Source organism: Mya arenaria, chromosome 13, assembly GCF_026914265.1.
Source record: "Mya arenaria isolate MELC-2E11 chromosome 13, ASM2691426v1".
Lineage (NCBI taxonomy): Eukaryota > Metazoa > Mollusca > Bivalvia > Myida > Myidae > Mya > Mya arenaria.
In genome coordinates, this window is record NC_069134.1 from 48,564,530 (window position 1) to 48,579,907 (window position 15,378).

The window sequence follows — 15,378 nt, forward strand, 5'->3', positions numbered from 1 at the left end:
TGAGTTTCACCTAGTGACCTTCACATATTTTTTTCTCGTTACACCAAGAATGAAGACTACTATTCATAGTTTATAATAAATTTATTGCTTCATCCCTCAACAAAAACTAGGAAAAAACAGTTTTTGTGTGTTGTCGTGTATAACCCTGGCCAGGTCTTCAATGTTTTCATTCCTGGCTCCAGCAAGCACTTCCAGGACTTGACTGTAACCAAACAAAACATAATGAGTTTTATTGTGTAAAATACACTTGTCAAGTTTATATACATATGTGTTTTACAGAACATGGAAGACAAAAATCATAGCACAATAATTTATTTCACTACAATTGCAAAAGAAGTTATTACAACATTATATCCAAGACATATAGACCATATTTTATAGGTCCATGATTATATGAATCAATCTCATTGACAAGCTGTTAAGCGACACTGTGGTCTTGTATTGTGGGTGAGTGGGGAATTAGAGTATGGAGTAACTCACTTCAATGGTGATCACAAAACAAACTCACACATTCCCAGACCGCAAATCAAACCAGGCATGCTTTGGTGAGAAGTGGGGGCATTAACCACAATGCATACCAGACAATGAAAAAATATCAGGAGTAAACATTGGCGAATGAGGTCAAACTCTAGGAAAAAAATCCTGTAATTCTTACATGATGGTTGCAGGCTCATTTCTGCTCTTTACGAAGTTTCCTTTTTCCCACTTCTCCTTCTTCTTGGATGGAAACTGTGTTTGCACATATTTGCTGCTGGCATGGGTGTTACGGATATCACACCAAGGTGCATCTATAAAAACACAACCATTAGTACAATAACGCCATGGAGCAAACACCAGTGCTCGTCTGTTGTTTATTTTCAAAGTCAAACAAGGGACATAACTCAACAATTATTTAGGCGAGAGTTATTGGCCTTCCTATAAAAAGGTGTGTTTTGTTTCTGGCAACATGAGTACCAACTTATTTCAAGTATCATTAGAAAATCTCAAATGTTTTCTCAGGTAAATTTAACGACAGTGACTCCAAGGCTATGACATTACCTCAACTTTTTTATTTGTTACAGATGAGCTAAAAACAGTACATAAAAAGGTGAAGATACATGGACAGGGTTATTTAATTGCATTAACCAACAAGTAGGCTTTTAACCACACGAGAATAAAAAAATCATTCACTTAGAATGTCTCATTAGACGATCTCGATGAGATTCTTATGTAAAACATTCTTGTAAACTGCTGGTGTTGTACATTCATACTTGTAAACTGCTGTTGTTGTACACTCATTCTTAATTTCGGTTTAAATGTATTGAGTATAATTTTATTATAAATGTGCATTATTTTATTAAAAAAAAATAGCACCAGAAAAAGTCTAGTTATACAGTAGCACATTACAAAGTCCTACAACTATTATAAGAAAAAGTGTAAATGATGTAATATATTGAATCAAAGTCTGTATGATATGTTTATCCAGGGCTATCACATGACTAGTAAATATTTTCATTGGATTGTAACTTATAAACATTTATATCAGGGTAGATTGGCACCATGTTAATTGTATGAGTGCACCCATCACCTAAGGGATGGGTTTAAGCACCTCTAGGGACACATTCTCTTGACCTCGCAGGACACCAGTGCTGGTTTCCCTGTATGCTCACAAAACCAATTTGAGAAATATTGAAATCAACCTTATAGCTATAATCACAATCAAGCTAAGATGAAGTATGAACTTAATAATGTACCTGTTTCTTTTATAAGCCTGTCAGTCAAGCTGATATAAAGTTTGAATTTAACAAGAGCAGTCACATAGACAGCGTGCTCGACAATTCCGCCGCTATTAAGATAAGAATTGCAAAGTTTTAGTGAAACATGCATGGATCACTGTTAAATAAGATTAAATGCGAAACCTTAACCAGAATTTCTAAGTCAAATAATAAATGGGCAAAATTTGTATTATATGCAAGATAGAGTTATCGAACTTGATTGTTTAAAGTTTCAATGCAATACATCAAGTAGTTGCTGAGATATTAACCTTTGTGTGCTTACATGCAAAACCTTTACAAGAATAATAAAGGGCAATTATTTGTATAATATCCATGATAGAGTTATCTAACTTGAATAATTAAGTATGTTGGATAGTTGGAAACACATGTCTTAAGTTTCAATGCAATACATGTTGTTTATGCTGAGATGTTGACTTAAAGGTGGTTTCATGCAAAATCTTTACCAGAAAGTCAAATAATAATGGGCCATAATTTGCATTTTATGCAAAATAGGGTTATCTTAGTAGGTTGGATGGTTGAGTACCATTGTATAAAGTGACTAGTCCCAATGCAATACATCAAGTAGTTGCTGAGATGTTAACCTGTGTGCTTACATGCAAAACCTTATAAACCAGAATTTCTACGTCAAATAATAAAGGCCCATAATTTGCATCATATTCAAATTAGTGTTATCTAACTTGATGAATTAAGTAGGTTGGATAGTTGGGAATACATATCAAGTTTCAATGCAATACATGATGTATTTGCTGAGATAATGACCTAAACGTGCTTGCATGCAAAATCTCAACCAAGGTGTGATGCCGATGCCTACGCTTGGGTGAGTAGTATAGGTCTCCTTATTATTCGAATAGTCAAGCTTAAAATGTACCTGTTTTTTTAATAAGCCTGTCAGTCAAGCTTAGTAAAGTTTGAATTTAAGAATGTACCTGTTTTTATCACAAGCCTGTCATTCAAGCTAAAATAAAGTTTAAGTTTAAGAAAGTACCTGTCTCTATCATAAGCCTGTCTGTCGGTATTGAACACATGGCATCAATGTTCTCCTGGGTCTTCAGAGAACTGAAAGGGAAGAATCTTAAACATTATTGCTAAGAACTTAGGCCCCAATATCTCAAAACAATTTAAGCTTTACAGGCTTAAGTAGCTTATTTAAGTTATCTAAAATGCAAACAAAAATATGATTTGGATTAATGAAAAATGGTTTATTGTTATTATCATAAACAGTGTGTGTATGCCATGTAATAAATTACTTTATAAATGTCAAGTTGGAAGGCAACATTTTACTTCGACTAATAACTTTAAACAAAGATAACTTTGAAACCACCAGTTTTATTATTTTAACAAACCTGTTTCTGAAATAATGTTTTGACAGTACTCCATCAGGGGCATACTTCACTGGACATACTTCAAAGACACCTACATCAAAGGGGCTTACTTCAACGGGCATAACTTCAAAGGGGCATAACTTCAAAAGGGCATAACTTCAAAGGGGCATAACTTAAGACATCTACATAATATGTTTAGGACATTAGAAGCATACACACTAAGTTTCCTTCAAATATATTAAACAGTTTTGAGACGCCTAAAGTTTCAGGTTTTGCACAACTAAGGCTATGACAATAATTTTATATTTTTCTAGAAATAACAGACAAGCTAAAGGCATATGGCATCTAGGTGTGGACCTACCATCCATTTATTCCTATAAAAAGACCCTGGTCTAAAATGTCAGCAGCTTCTTCTTTTGTGCCTGTGAATGAGTGAACCTGAAACATAGAAAAGTTGTATTTCAAGTTTAAACAGGTCAGAACTATCAGAAATAGTGGTAATTTTCTAAAAAACCTTCATACTAAACTAAACTAGAGATATTACTGGTTGTGATTAATACCCCTACCACACCACCTTTTTGTAAGAAGTATCACTGGGAGTGATGTATGCTCATTGAATGCCCTATGTTGGTGAGAAGGCATCAATTAAGTTAATGGTCCTACTATATAAATAAAACATCTGTGAAATAAGGCATGATATTTTCTTTGTGTTTTTAAAAAAAATAATAGCACTATTCTTGAATTGAGTAGAGTGTTAGGATGACTATTGCTGTATTAATAGCAGGTCAATTGAGGGTCATATATTGACTATTTAGTATAACCTTCATTTAAGTTCAATAGTATTTGTACAATCAGTGTAAGGAGAGTGAAGGAAAATATAAAGAATAATGTTTATATAAAGAATAATGTTTCTTTTCTACTGTTTAAGTCAATACCTCGTAAACATATGAAATTATGGAGAAAAGTAGACTTGTCCTGATTCCCCCGGAAGGACAAATCGACAGATGGACGAAACAAGATGATTTCTATATAGCCCCCAAACACTGTATTCTGACCAACCCTATTTATGCATAGGCTTGTGGCAAATATCTACCTTTAATAAATTTAAATTACATATGAACAAAAGCAGTACTTGTTACTGACCACCCCTCCGCGGAACTTATCCCTGTGCCGCCTTATGATATCAGAGAAGTCACTAGCCGCATTTCTAGAGTGAAGGAACAACGGCAACTGTAGCTGCTCCACAAGCTCGAACTGCTTCTCAAAGTACCTGACAAACAAAAACTCAGATATATTCTAATAAAGTAGGAGCCATTTGTAGAAAACTGAATAAAATACCCACCAGCTTTTAGGGCTGAACTGGGTGAAAGATTTGGACAAGTCAGGCTCAGTCATTTTTTTACTTCTTTTTTATTTTGGATCAGGTGAACAACAACAATAATTTTACAATAATTCCTATTTTTTTTAAACATAATGCATGAACATCATCATACACTTGCTACGACATTCATAGATTAATGTCCATACCATATTTCTAACAAATAAAGTAGTGCTGTAGACTAACCATGAATTTTCCACAGAAAATGACTAGAATAAAATATTACCTATATTTCATAAACGTTAGTCCACCAAAAGTGACATAACTGAAGTGAGTTTTTTTAACATTTCTTTTCAAGAAGGAGTTAAGAGTTTCTAACAGGGAACTCATATTTAAAATGCTGAACTTCTAAAGAAATATCAGTCTATCATCACATTCACTTGAATGTTATGATGGACAAGTCTGAGCACCCAAAATACTGCCTGCTGTGAAAACAAGAGCTGCCGTAATACTGGCTATCTCTTATATTGTCAAAGAAACTTGCAAACAATCAAATCATATTGTATAAAACTGAACAAAACACCCAAAGGCCATAATTGCACACAGAGACATAAATACCCAGAGGCCATCATTGCATACAGAGACATAAATACCCAGAGGCCATCATTGCATACAGAGACATAAATACCCAGAGGCCATCATTGCATACAGAGACATAAATACCCAGAGGCCATCATTGCATACAGAGACATAAATACCCAGAGGCCATCATTGCATACAGAGATGAAAATACCCAGAGGCCATCATTGCATACAGAGATGTAAATACCCAGAGGCCATCATTGCATACAGAGACATAAATACCCAGAGGCCATCATTGCATACAGAGACATAAATACCCAGAGGCCATCATTGCATACAGAGACATAAATACCCAGAGGCCATCATTGCATACAAAGATGTAAATACCCAAAGGCCATCATTGCATACAGAGACATAATACCCAGAGGCCATCATTGCATACAGAGACATAAATACCCAGAGGCCATCATTGCATACAGAGACATAAATACCCAGAGGCCATCATTGCATACAGAGACATAAATACCCAGAGGCCATCATTGCATACAGAGACATAAATACCCAGAGGCCATCATTGCATACAGAGACATAAATACCCAGAGGCCATCATTGCATACAGAGACATAAATACCCAGAGGCCATCATTGCATACAGAGACATAAATACCCAGAGGCCATCTTGCATACAGAGACATAAATACCCAGAGGCCATCATTGCATACAGAGACATAAATACCCAGAGGCCATCATTGCATACAGAGACATAAATACCCAGAGGCCATCATTGCATACAGAGATGTAAATACCCAGAGGCCATCTTGCGTACAGAGACATAAATACCCAGAGGCCATCATTGCATACAGAGACATAAATACCCAGAGGCCATCTTGCGTACAGAGACATAAATACCCTGAGGCCATCTTGCATACAGAGACATAAATACCCAGAGGCCATCTTGCATACAGAGACATAAATACCCAGAGGCCATCATTGCATACAGAGACATAAATACCCAGAGGCCATCTTGCGTACAGAGACATAAATATGCAGAGGCCATCTTGCGTACAGAGACATAAATACCCAGAGGCCATCTTGCATACAGAGACATAAATACCCAGAGGCCATCTTGCGTACAGAGACATAAATACGCAGAGGCCATCTTGCGTACATAAATACCCAGAGGCCATCATTGCATACAGAGACATAAATACCCAGAGGCCATCATGCATACAGAGACATAAATACCCAGAGGCCATCTTGCATACAGAGACATAAATACCCAGAGGCCATCATGCGTACAGAGACATAAATACCCAGAGGCCATCTTGCATACAGAGACATAAATACCCAGAGGCCATCATGCGTACAGAGACATAAATACCCAGAGGCCATCATGCGTACAGAGACATAAATACCCAGAGGCCATCTTGCATACAGAGACATAAATACCCAGAGGCCATCTTGCGTACAGAGACATTAATATCCAGAGGCCATTTTGCGTACAGAGACATAAATACCCAGAGGCCATCTTGCATACAGAGATGTTGGGTATTTGAGGATTGAATGGGAAAATGTTTGAATTGACAATGAACTTGCATAAAACAACGGTCTTATTTTCATCCCTCATAATGCAAAATTGACTGGGGCCAATTGAATATATCTGGATGAAATTTAAATTAAATTATGTTGCAAAATAATTTTGAATCACACAGAATTTATCCATTTTTCATTAATCGCATCAGCAATACCAACTCATTCATGTTGCAGTTATTCATCATATATTTTAGTTTTTACCAAAAATTTCAAACAATTTTGAATACTCACTTCAGTTGCGTTTGTTTTGGACAAAATTGGAGTCTGTCATAATCTGCAATGAAAACGTATCTTTAATAAAAACGGTCAAAGTAACAAATCAGAACAAATTAAAAAAAATCTGGTAACCTATGAAGCAGAACTAAGGAAGCGCTTGAACTTCTTAATACAGGATATTCAATACTAACATGCTCTTTTTTTCAATGCTATAAATCAAGTCAGATACATAACACAAGGAGTTGAGTAATGCATAACACAAGGAGTTGAGTAATGCATAACACAAGGAGTTGAGTAATGCATAACACAAGGAGTTGAGTAATGCATAACACAAGGAGTTGAGTAATGCAAAACACAAGGAGTTGAGTAATGCATAACACAAGGAGTTGAGTAATGCTGGCTTTCACGTGACCAATAACAAAAAGTAGGGATATAAGTAGCAGGATTGTTTTGAAAAATTATGGTAAAATAGGGATAATAAGAGCAAAAAGCAGGGACAGTAGGGCTCTTTACTACCGTTTTGGATGCAAATAAATGACTACTAAACCTATTCATCAATTGTTATGTACATGTAGTTATCATTGCTTAGAAACCAGTGCTTCAAGAGGAAATCAGCCACAGGATGAGGAGATGCGCCTATAATGGGCGTCTCTGACTTGTCCCCATGCACCACTCATTCTCATCATAGAAACCCTCTTGCAGTACTGGAGACTAACAGCAACTAATCATACAAAAATACTAGAAATGGCTTCTTATTTAAATCAAGATTAAGATTATACCAATCAAGGCATCAAGTTAAATCTTTTTCTATTATTTTTCGAACTATTTTTACAAACAAGAGCTGTCGTAAGACAGCGCGATCGACTATGCCACTTTGACTTAGAAGTGAATAGGGGCCCAAAACACAATCTCATGAAAGGTCTCTAAAAACTCTTTATATATACCAAGTTTGCTCGCAATATGTCAACCCTTACTTAAGTTATTCAATACCAACCATTTTTCTATTAATAATAACTTTGACCTTGACCTTGATCATATGGGCTTCATACACAATCTCATGAAAGGTCTCTATTACCTCTTCCTATAAATATCCCAACCTGCCCTAAAACTTTAACCTAAGTTCCATAGTCAATCAGGGGCCATAATTTGTATAAAGGATAATATGGAGTTATCTAACCTCATTATGCAATGGTCCTGAACAACTGTGTGAAACATTGAGTCGATTGAATGAAGGGTATAGAAGTTATTATTAAATATCCCAACCTGCCCTAAAACTTTAACTTAAGTTCAAAAGTCAATCGGGGGCCATAATTTGTATAAAGGATAATATGGAGTTATCTAACCTCATTAAGTGATGGTCCTGAACAACTGTGTGAAGTATTAAGTCAATTGAATGAAGGGTATAGAAGTTATTATTAAATATCCCAACCTGCCCTAAAACTTTAACCTATGTTCAAAAGTCAATCAGGGGCCATAATTTGTATAAAGGATAATATGGAGTTATCTAAACTCATTATGTGATGACCCTGAACAACTTTAACCTGCCCTTAAACTTTAACCTAAGTTCCTAAGTCAATCAGGAGCCATAACTTGTATGAAGGATAATATGGAGTTATCTTACCTCATTGTGTGATGGTCCTGAACAGCTGTGTGAAGTATCAAGTCAATTGAATAAAGGGTATAGTAGCTATTAATAAAAAAGGTATTTAGGGAATTGGAGTATTAAGTGAAAATCCCAACTTGCCCTAAACTTTAACCCGACGCCAATGCTGGGGCGAGTAGTAAAGCCCTCCTTATTCTTCGAATAGTCGAGCTAAAAAAGTAGGGAAAGAAGGAGCCTAACTAAAAAGTAGGAAAAGAAGGGCCCGCTTGAAAGCCTGGTAATGTAGTTCAGTAATAACAGAAAATGCACATGTATGTCATTATAAACTGGCATCATAGTAATATCATCATTTTGAAGACTTGATGCCTCTAAAAAGTCTGAATAATTCTGAACAGGGTTCATCAGCAATCGTGAAAGCAAGCCAAAGGCCTTGAGTCATGCAAAAGTGACCTCATTTGTTCACAATCTGAGGGGATGCTTCATTAAGAATCCTACGAGCAATTCCATACTGCCCTGCTGAAGATCTCTACAATTCACTCCTAAGAGTCTTGCGCTCTCAATTTTAACTAACAAAGCTTGGTACATCATATTTAAGCCAATAAGTCTACTTATGATGACTATTGAATTATTTCAACATATACCTAGTCCAAACTCTCCCACTGCCACCACTTTGCCTTTATTCTGCGCCGCGATGTCCAACAGCTGGTTCATGTAGCCATCAGGGTCTCCTGACTTCTCAAATTCACTACAGCGCGTGGGGTGACATCCGATAGTTGTGTATAGGTGATCTGAAACACAAAAACTGTTAAAAATTGTCGCGAGTTTATATTTGGTTTTTCAAATGTCTGGGCAATCAGATAGAAGAAGTAGTACGTTATGTAGTTACATATGTTGAGAAAAGAAAATTGTCCAAATATTGTGATACTTCAAAAAATTACCTTATTATTATATATTGTGGTTATCAGTTCAGCTGTTTAAAGTGAAAATCATTTCAGAGCTTATATCAAATAGTGTTAAAGCAGAGTGGTTACATTAATCTTTATGTTAATAGAATAAGCAGTGAATGCACTTCAACTAATATATGTGGTTCCCACCTAGGCGACCCGAGTTCGATTCCAGGCCTAGCCACATCTGAGTTTGGTTTGTGGTCACCAAACTGGACAATGAGAGTGATTAATTTAAGGTTGAAATAACTTGTTTCACAATCGTTGTAAAAATAAATAAGTTTAAACTAATAAAACTTGGATGAAGCTTTTAAATCTTCACATAACAATTCTGTAATAGCATCAATCAGACCCATATGTTCCATTATTTATTAACAATATTGAACTGATTATATCATTATGCCATTTGAACATCTCAAGCAGATGGTCAAGAGTTCTACAAGCAGATGCCATTTTCATAGTGATCATGTGTACCAAGTTTCATCTACATATCTAGCCATTCTAAAGTAATAGATGCATGACAACAACTTCAAGGCTAGGACACAATTTTAATCTTCTTTTAAAAAATAATGAAGGGCTTAAGGTCATTGAACCTGAAATATACCATGACTTTTGACAAGTTCTGTTGCTTCTTTGACATCTTCCATGCAGCCAGCAGTGACCATAATCTGAATTATAATACAATATCCAGTTATTTTATTACATACAAAATGTATATGTAACAATGCATATCAATAAGAATAAAATAAACCACACAAACACGTAAAGTTCATTATCTTAAACGTTTTGGCGTAATGCCTTCATCAGTAGATATAAACAAACAATATAAAGAGGAAGTTACGTCAACGTCATATACCTGCAGCACATCGTTTGGTGGCAAAATAGGTGACATTGCTAAATATATATATATATGACAAAGAAACATACAAATAATCATAATATTATTATGGATCATTAAGTGATACAATAGCCTATTAGAAAGAGTGTTGTAAAAACAAGAGCTGTCACAAAAGTTTTGGCGAAACATGCATGGATCACTGTTAGATTAGATTTCAATGCAATACATGGTGTTCTGAGATATAAACATAAATGTGGTTCCATGCAAAATATTAACGAGAGTTTCTAAGTCTAATAATAAAGGGCCATTATTTGCAAAATACAGTTATCTAACTTGGTTATTCAATTAAGTTGGGTGGTTGAATACCATTGTATAAAGTCTCAATGCAATACATCAAATAGTTGCTGAGATATTATCCTATGTGTGCTAACATGCAAGACCTTAATCAGAATTTCTAAGTCGCATAATAAAGGGGCAAGAATTATATATTATAAAAGATAGAGTTATCTTACTTGATTAAATAAGAAGTTTAAATAGATGGGAGCCTGTGTGTAAAGTTTCAATGCAATACATGATGTATTCGCTGAGGTATGGACTTAAAAGTGGTTACATGCAAAACCTTAACCAGAATTTCTATGTCGAATAAAAAAGGGGCCATTATTTTAATTTAATGCAAACTGGAGTTATCTTACTTGGTTATTTAAGTAGATGGTTGAGTACCATTGTAGAAAGTCTCAATGCAATCCATCAAGTAATTGCTGAGATATTAACCTATGTGTGCTTACATGCAAAACCTTAACCAGAATTTCTAAGTCAAATAATAAAGGCCCATAATTTGCATTATATTCAATAAAGTGTTATCTGGGAATACATATCTAATGTTTCAATGCAATACATGATATATTTGCTGAGATATTGACTTAAATGTGGTTACATGCAAAACCTTAACCAGAATTTCTAAGTGGAATAATAAAGGGCAATTATTTTACATTAAATGCAAACTAGAGTTATCTAACTTGGTTAATTAAGTAGGTTGGATGGTTGACTACCATTGTATAAAGTCTCAATGCAATACCTCAAGTAGTTGCTGAGATATTAACCTATGTGTGCTTACACGCAAAACCTTAACCAGAATTTCTAAGTCGAATAATAAACGCCTATTATTTGCATTATATTCAAATAATTGTTATCTAACTTCATTAATTTAGTATGTAAGATAGTTGGGAATACATATCCAAAGTTTCAATGCAATAACTGATGAATTTACTGAGATAATGACTTAAAGGTGCTTACATGCAAAACCTTAACCAAGTTGTGACGCCAACGCCGACGCCAGGGTGAGTAGTATAGCTCTCCTTATTCTTCGAATAGTCGAGCTAAAAATGCAATGCATACATATCCAAATTAGTTATATCATTGCTTTTCATTATGTCATGGTATTTGATTTCTGGTTATAGTACAATTTTGATAAATAGTTATTCATAAAAGAACACAATGGAAATCGGCCAACTAGCATAATAAATGTATTATGCAACTTTAGAAAATAATGGAAAAGTGAATTTGATTCAGCTGTTTAATATTACTTAAATCCCAAGATGTTCAAGATAAGCATCCTTAAGTGTAACTATGAATATGAAACTGATAATGTATTAGATCAGAATATTTACATGAAAAACATTGCTGAATAAATATGTATGTACTAGCAAAATTAAATAACTGTGCATGCAACTTTCTCTCAAATATAAGTTACTCTGAAATTAACAAATTAAATTCAAAAAGTTATTTCAGAATTGCATTGATGTTTTATCTAATGAAGGTGAACAACATGTTATTTTAACCAAAGGTCATACGATCATTTTCGGTCAAATACTTTTCAAGCACAGCTACTTTTTCAGCTACAGTACATGTAGTATACAATGTAGCAAGCTGAATGATCTGACATCTCACCTTTTCTACTCCAACATCGGAGGCACGCTTCAAAACATCTAGGAAGTCATCTAGGAAGGTGAAAATGGGTAAATATAGTATACATACTGCTAACATATATAATTTAAATTACATAACAATAAGCATGATCAAAATACTACACATAGAGTCAGGTTAAAAAATAAAATGATCTATATTTGCAAATAGCAATACGCACCAACAATCAATACTTAAATAGAACCAAATATATTTTATGGACATTTTTTAAATTTTATCCATGATTTTAAATATTCATATAACATATCAAAGTAAAGCTACCGCTTGAAGTAGAGAAATTATTAATATCACTATTATAATTATTATCAAAAAAAGAAATTTGGTACCTTACACATTAAATGGCAATTGACCAATTTTACCAAAAAGGATTTCAAAAGGTCCAAGCATCAGTACCTTCATGGTGTGTCTTTCCTCTGTAAACACCCCTGAACACTGGGTCTATAAAAACATTTAATATGAGTGCATAATAATTGGCATTGTTTAAGTTATAAATAAACTGTATCAGCTCAGTATAGAATAAATTGGTGGTCGGAACTTTTGTTTAGCAAAATCATATTATCATGCCTTTCAAGCTTAGTCAAAATACTTGTATCTTACCATAGCCAGGCTTGTACAAGTTAAATATAAGGTCACTAGTTACACTAGATGTTAATGTAAATAAATGAATGAAACTTATTGACTGCTACAGGCCCATTCCAATCAGATTGTTTGTCAGACTCATGATAATTAGATATTGATCATACTAGCTACAACACATCGTAAGATACCCCCGATACACTTCTACGCTAGGCTTTGTTGTGTAGTTTGGGCAATTTGGCTAAGAAAATCTCGTAATCATGAATCTGGACAAAGCTTAAATTGAACTTGGTCCGCCTGATCACTACAATTTTAAACGAGCTGCTTAGACCACTTGCCTGCAGAGAAAACTGACAATAAATGTCTATATATTGAAGGGTATTTTATCGTAACGTATGATTTTATTGAAAGAAAAGCTGTCGCCCCTGCCTCATGCAATAATAGTTTTGACAATTAAGGGGTCATTGCTCTGGATTAAATAGAGCCATATGGTTGTTAAGTAAGTCAATTGACATTAAATGTCAATAAGCCTTGTGAATGAGTTGGTTTAAGATTGGATAATGCTTATGGTAGAGAGTGGACTGAAAGTGTGACACCGCAGATGCAGAGACAAAGTAGTCATACTGGTATGGTAGTCTAAAATAATAGACGTGTTATACGGGAGTCTTCCAATCCCTAACGCCTAAATGGGAATGTGCCAAAAATGGGGTAGTTCTGACTTCCATAACTTTAATGTTGATATTTATTTTTTTGATGTTTACAACACATTAAAGTTATGGTGTAACCCCCATAGTAAAGTCAACCAGAATCAATTGAGTGTGATGATGCAATGCAATCAAATGACCATGATGACGTCGATGGATTCTACTTATAGTATCGGTTCATTTAGTTGAATCCAATTGCAGTAAGGCTGAAAATACCTTTTGATAAGTAAAAACAATTGATTTATTTCAAATTTGTTATTAGTTATTTACTAATTATACAAAACAGAAAAAATAACAGTAAAATAAACACTACATTTTTGAGGTCAAATGTAGGTCACATGGGTATTTTCTGAAAATCTTGGTGTCACGTGATTAATTTGAACACAACTATGACCTAGTTAAGGAATGCTTATAATCGGATTTATTAAAATGATAAATTAACTATCTATAATGCGTTTTTTGGTTTTGAAAATGTGTTTTGTGAACTACATTTTACTTCATTTACCTAAGGATATAGTTATTTTGTCTGTACAATGCATACAAGTGAAATAACAGCGTGACATAAAAATGTCACGAATTCTGGTAGGGTTTGGATATGGTGTTCTCTTCAGCTAACACGTCGAAAAAGGTAATATATACGATAACGTGTTCGCTGAAGTTCTTTAGCTAAAAACGGGGGTGTTTTAAAAATATTGAAATTGTTTTAAGTGAAGTATTTTATGGTTGAAATTGATCATAAAGAGTTATATTCATATTTTACCATGTAAGTGAAATGTTATTTTGCACTAAACAAGCATTTAATGCATTAAAACAAGTTGTTTACCTTTCCAATAAAACGAAAGTTGACTGACACAGACAATAATTATGCAAAGGGGAACAACTCGATTCAATCGTAATAACTCGGCCTCCTCCGACAAAGCTTCGAGATAGACCTCATTATACAATCGTAACAACTCGGCCATGGCCGAAATGTTCCGAGCGATTTAAAACTGTGCCCTGAAGCCTTGCAAGTGCCCTTCATGTATATATCGTTATGTTTTGACGGAATGAAATGAAGAAAAGCCGTCAAACTCATAATTATAAGTTGGATATTTATTTTTTGTGTACGGAACTAATATAAAATAACATTATCTGGTAATATTTCTTGTTTTTATGATATTTTATAGACGCTATATGCTTTAACCCGGAATCCTGATCGGAACAACTTCCCACTTTTGATACTAAACAATTTGTACGATGGATTTGCCATATCAAAAATCTAAAAAAAATCTGAAAAAAAATCTGTCAATTATTTGGACTAACTTGTATGGTAAAAAAAAGTCATTTACCTGTCAGGTTAGCTCCAATATCTATAAAAACAATTATAAGAAATATGATTATAAAAAAATAAAAGATAACTGTATCTGTAAATTCACTGAATAAAAAATGATTGCTTAAATCGAAAAAATCACAGAAATCATCAGAATCCTGCTACTTTCTTGAAACTGTTGTGTGCTCCAACGAGACTGTCAAAATTACAAAAAAAATATTATTCAGTAGAATATGAAACAATAGTTATTCTCAAAATACAATTACTTAAATGAATGTTAAACTGACATTATGAAGTCACATTTCCTGAAATAAACGAGAAAAATACTTTCCTATCATTCGTAAACATCTTCTCATGGGCGCCGCCATCTTTATTTACCAGAAAGAAAAATGAGCAACAAGTGAAAATTAAAAATATCGCATAAGTGCAAATTTTGTTTCTTAGATCCAACCCTGGCATATCGACTGACGTTTCTAATACGAAATTAAATACCAACATGTCGGTGATGGTTCAAGCGATATCAACATTTACGGGCTGTTAAACCCGACCAAGTCTATATTATATATCTAGTCTGTCAAAGCCGACCGTTCGAGTGTCGCTCAATCTCCCGATGCTTT

At 34.3% G+C, this 15,378-nt stretch overlaps 1 protein-coding gene across 2 annotated transcripts; it reads right to left on the reverse strand.

Moving 5' to 3' along the window:
• Positions 1–62: 62 nt before the first annotated feature.
• LOC128214028 (deoxyribonuclease TATDN1-like) lies at positions 63–15,151 on the reverse strand. Of its 2 annotated transcripts, XM_052920243.1 has the most exons (12): positions 15,093–15,151; positions 14,781–14,801; positions 12,566–12,610; positions 12,137–12,186; positions 9,956–10,019; positions 9,049–9,195; positions 6,820–6,862; positions 4,241–4,367; positions 3,459–3,535; positions 2,761–2,831; positions 656–788; positions 63–202 (listed from the first exon to the last, which is right to left on the reverse strand). In XM_052920243.1, the coding sequence occupies exons 1-12, from the start codon at positions 15,127–15,129 to the stop codon at positions 97–99; spliced, it is 921 nt and encodes a 306-aa protein (XP_052776203.1). In that variant the 5' UTR covers positions 15,130–15,151; the 3' UTR covers positions 63–96. The 2 variants fall into 2 exon arrangements, with proteins under 2 accessions (XP_052776203.1, XP_052776202.1); XM_052920242.1 differs by lacking the exons at positions 14,781–14,801; positions 15,093–15,151 and adding an exon at positions 14,276–14,429.
• Positions 15,152–15,378: the final 227 nt, after the last annotated feature.

Excerpts from the sequence above, each read along its gene's own strand:
- LOC128214028 (XM_052920242.1), bottom strand. The coding sequence starts at position 14,414 with ATGGCCGAGTTGTTACGATTGTATAATGAGGTCTATCTCGAAGCTTTG. Across the intron at positions 10,020-12,136 it reads CCGATGTTGGAGTAGAAAAG|ATTATGGTCACTGCTGGCTG; the intron begins GTGAGATGTCAG and ends ATTATAATTCAG. Across the intron at positions 789-2,760 it reads CAGGCTTATGATAGAGACAG|ATGCACCTTGGTGTGATATC; the intron begins GTACTTTCTTAA and ends GTGTTTTTATAG.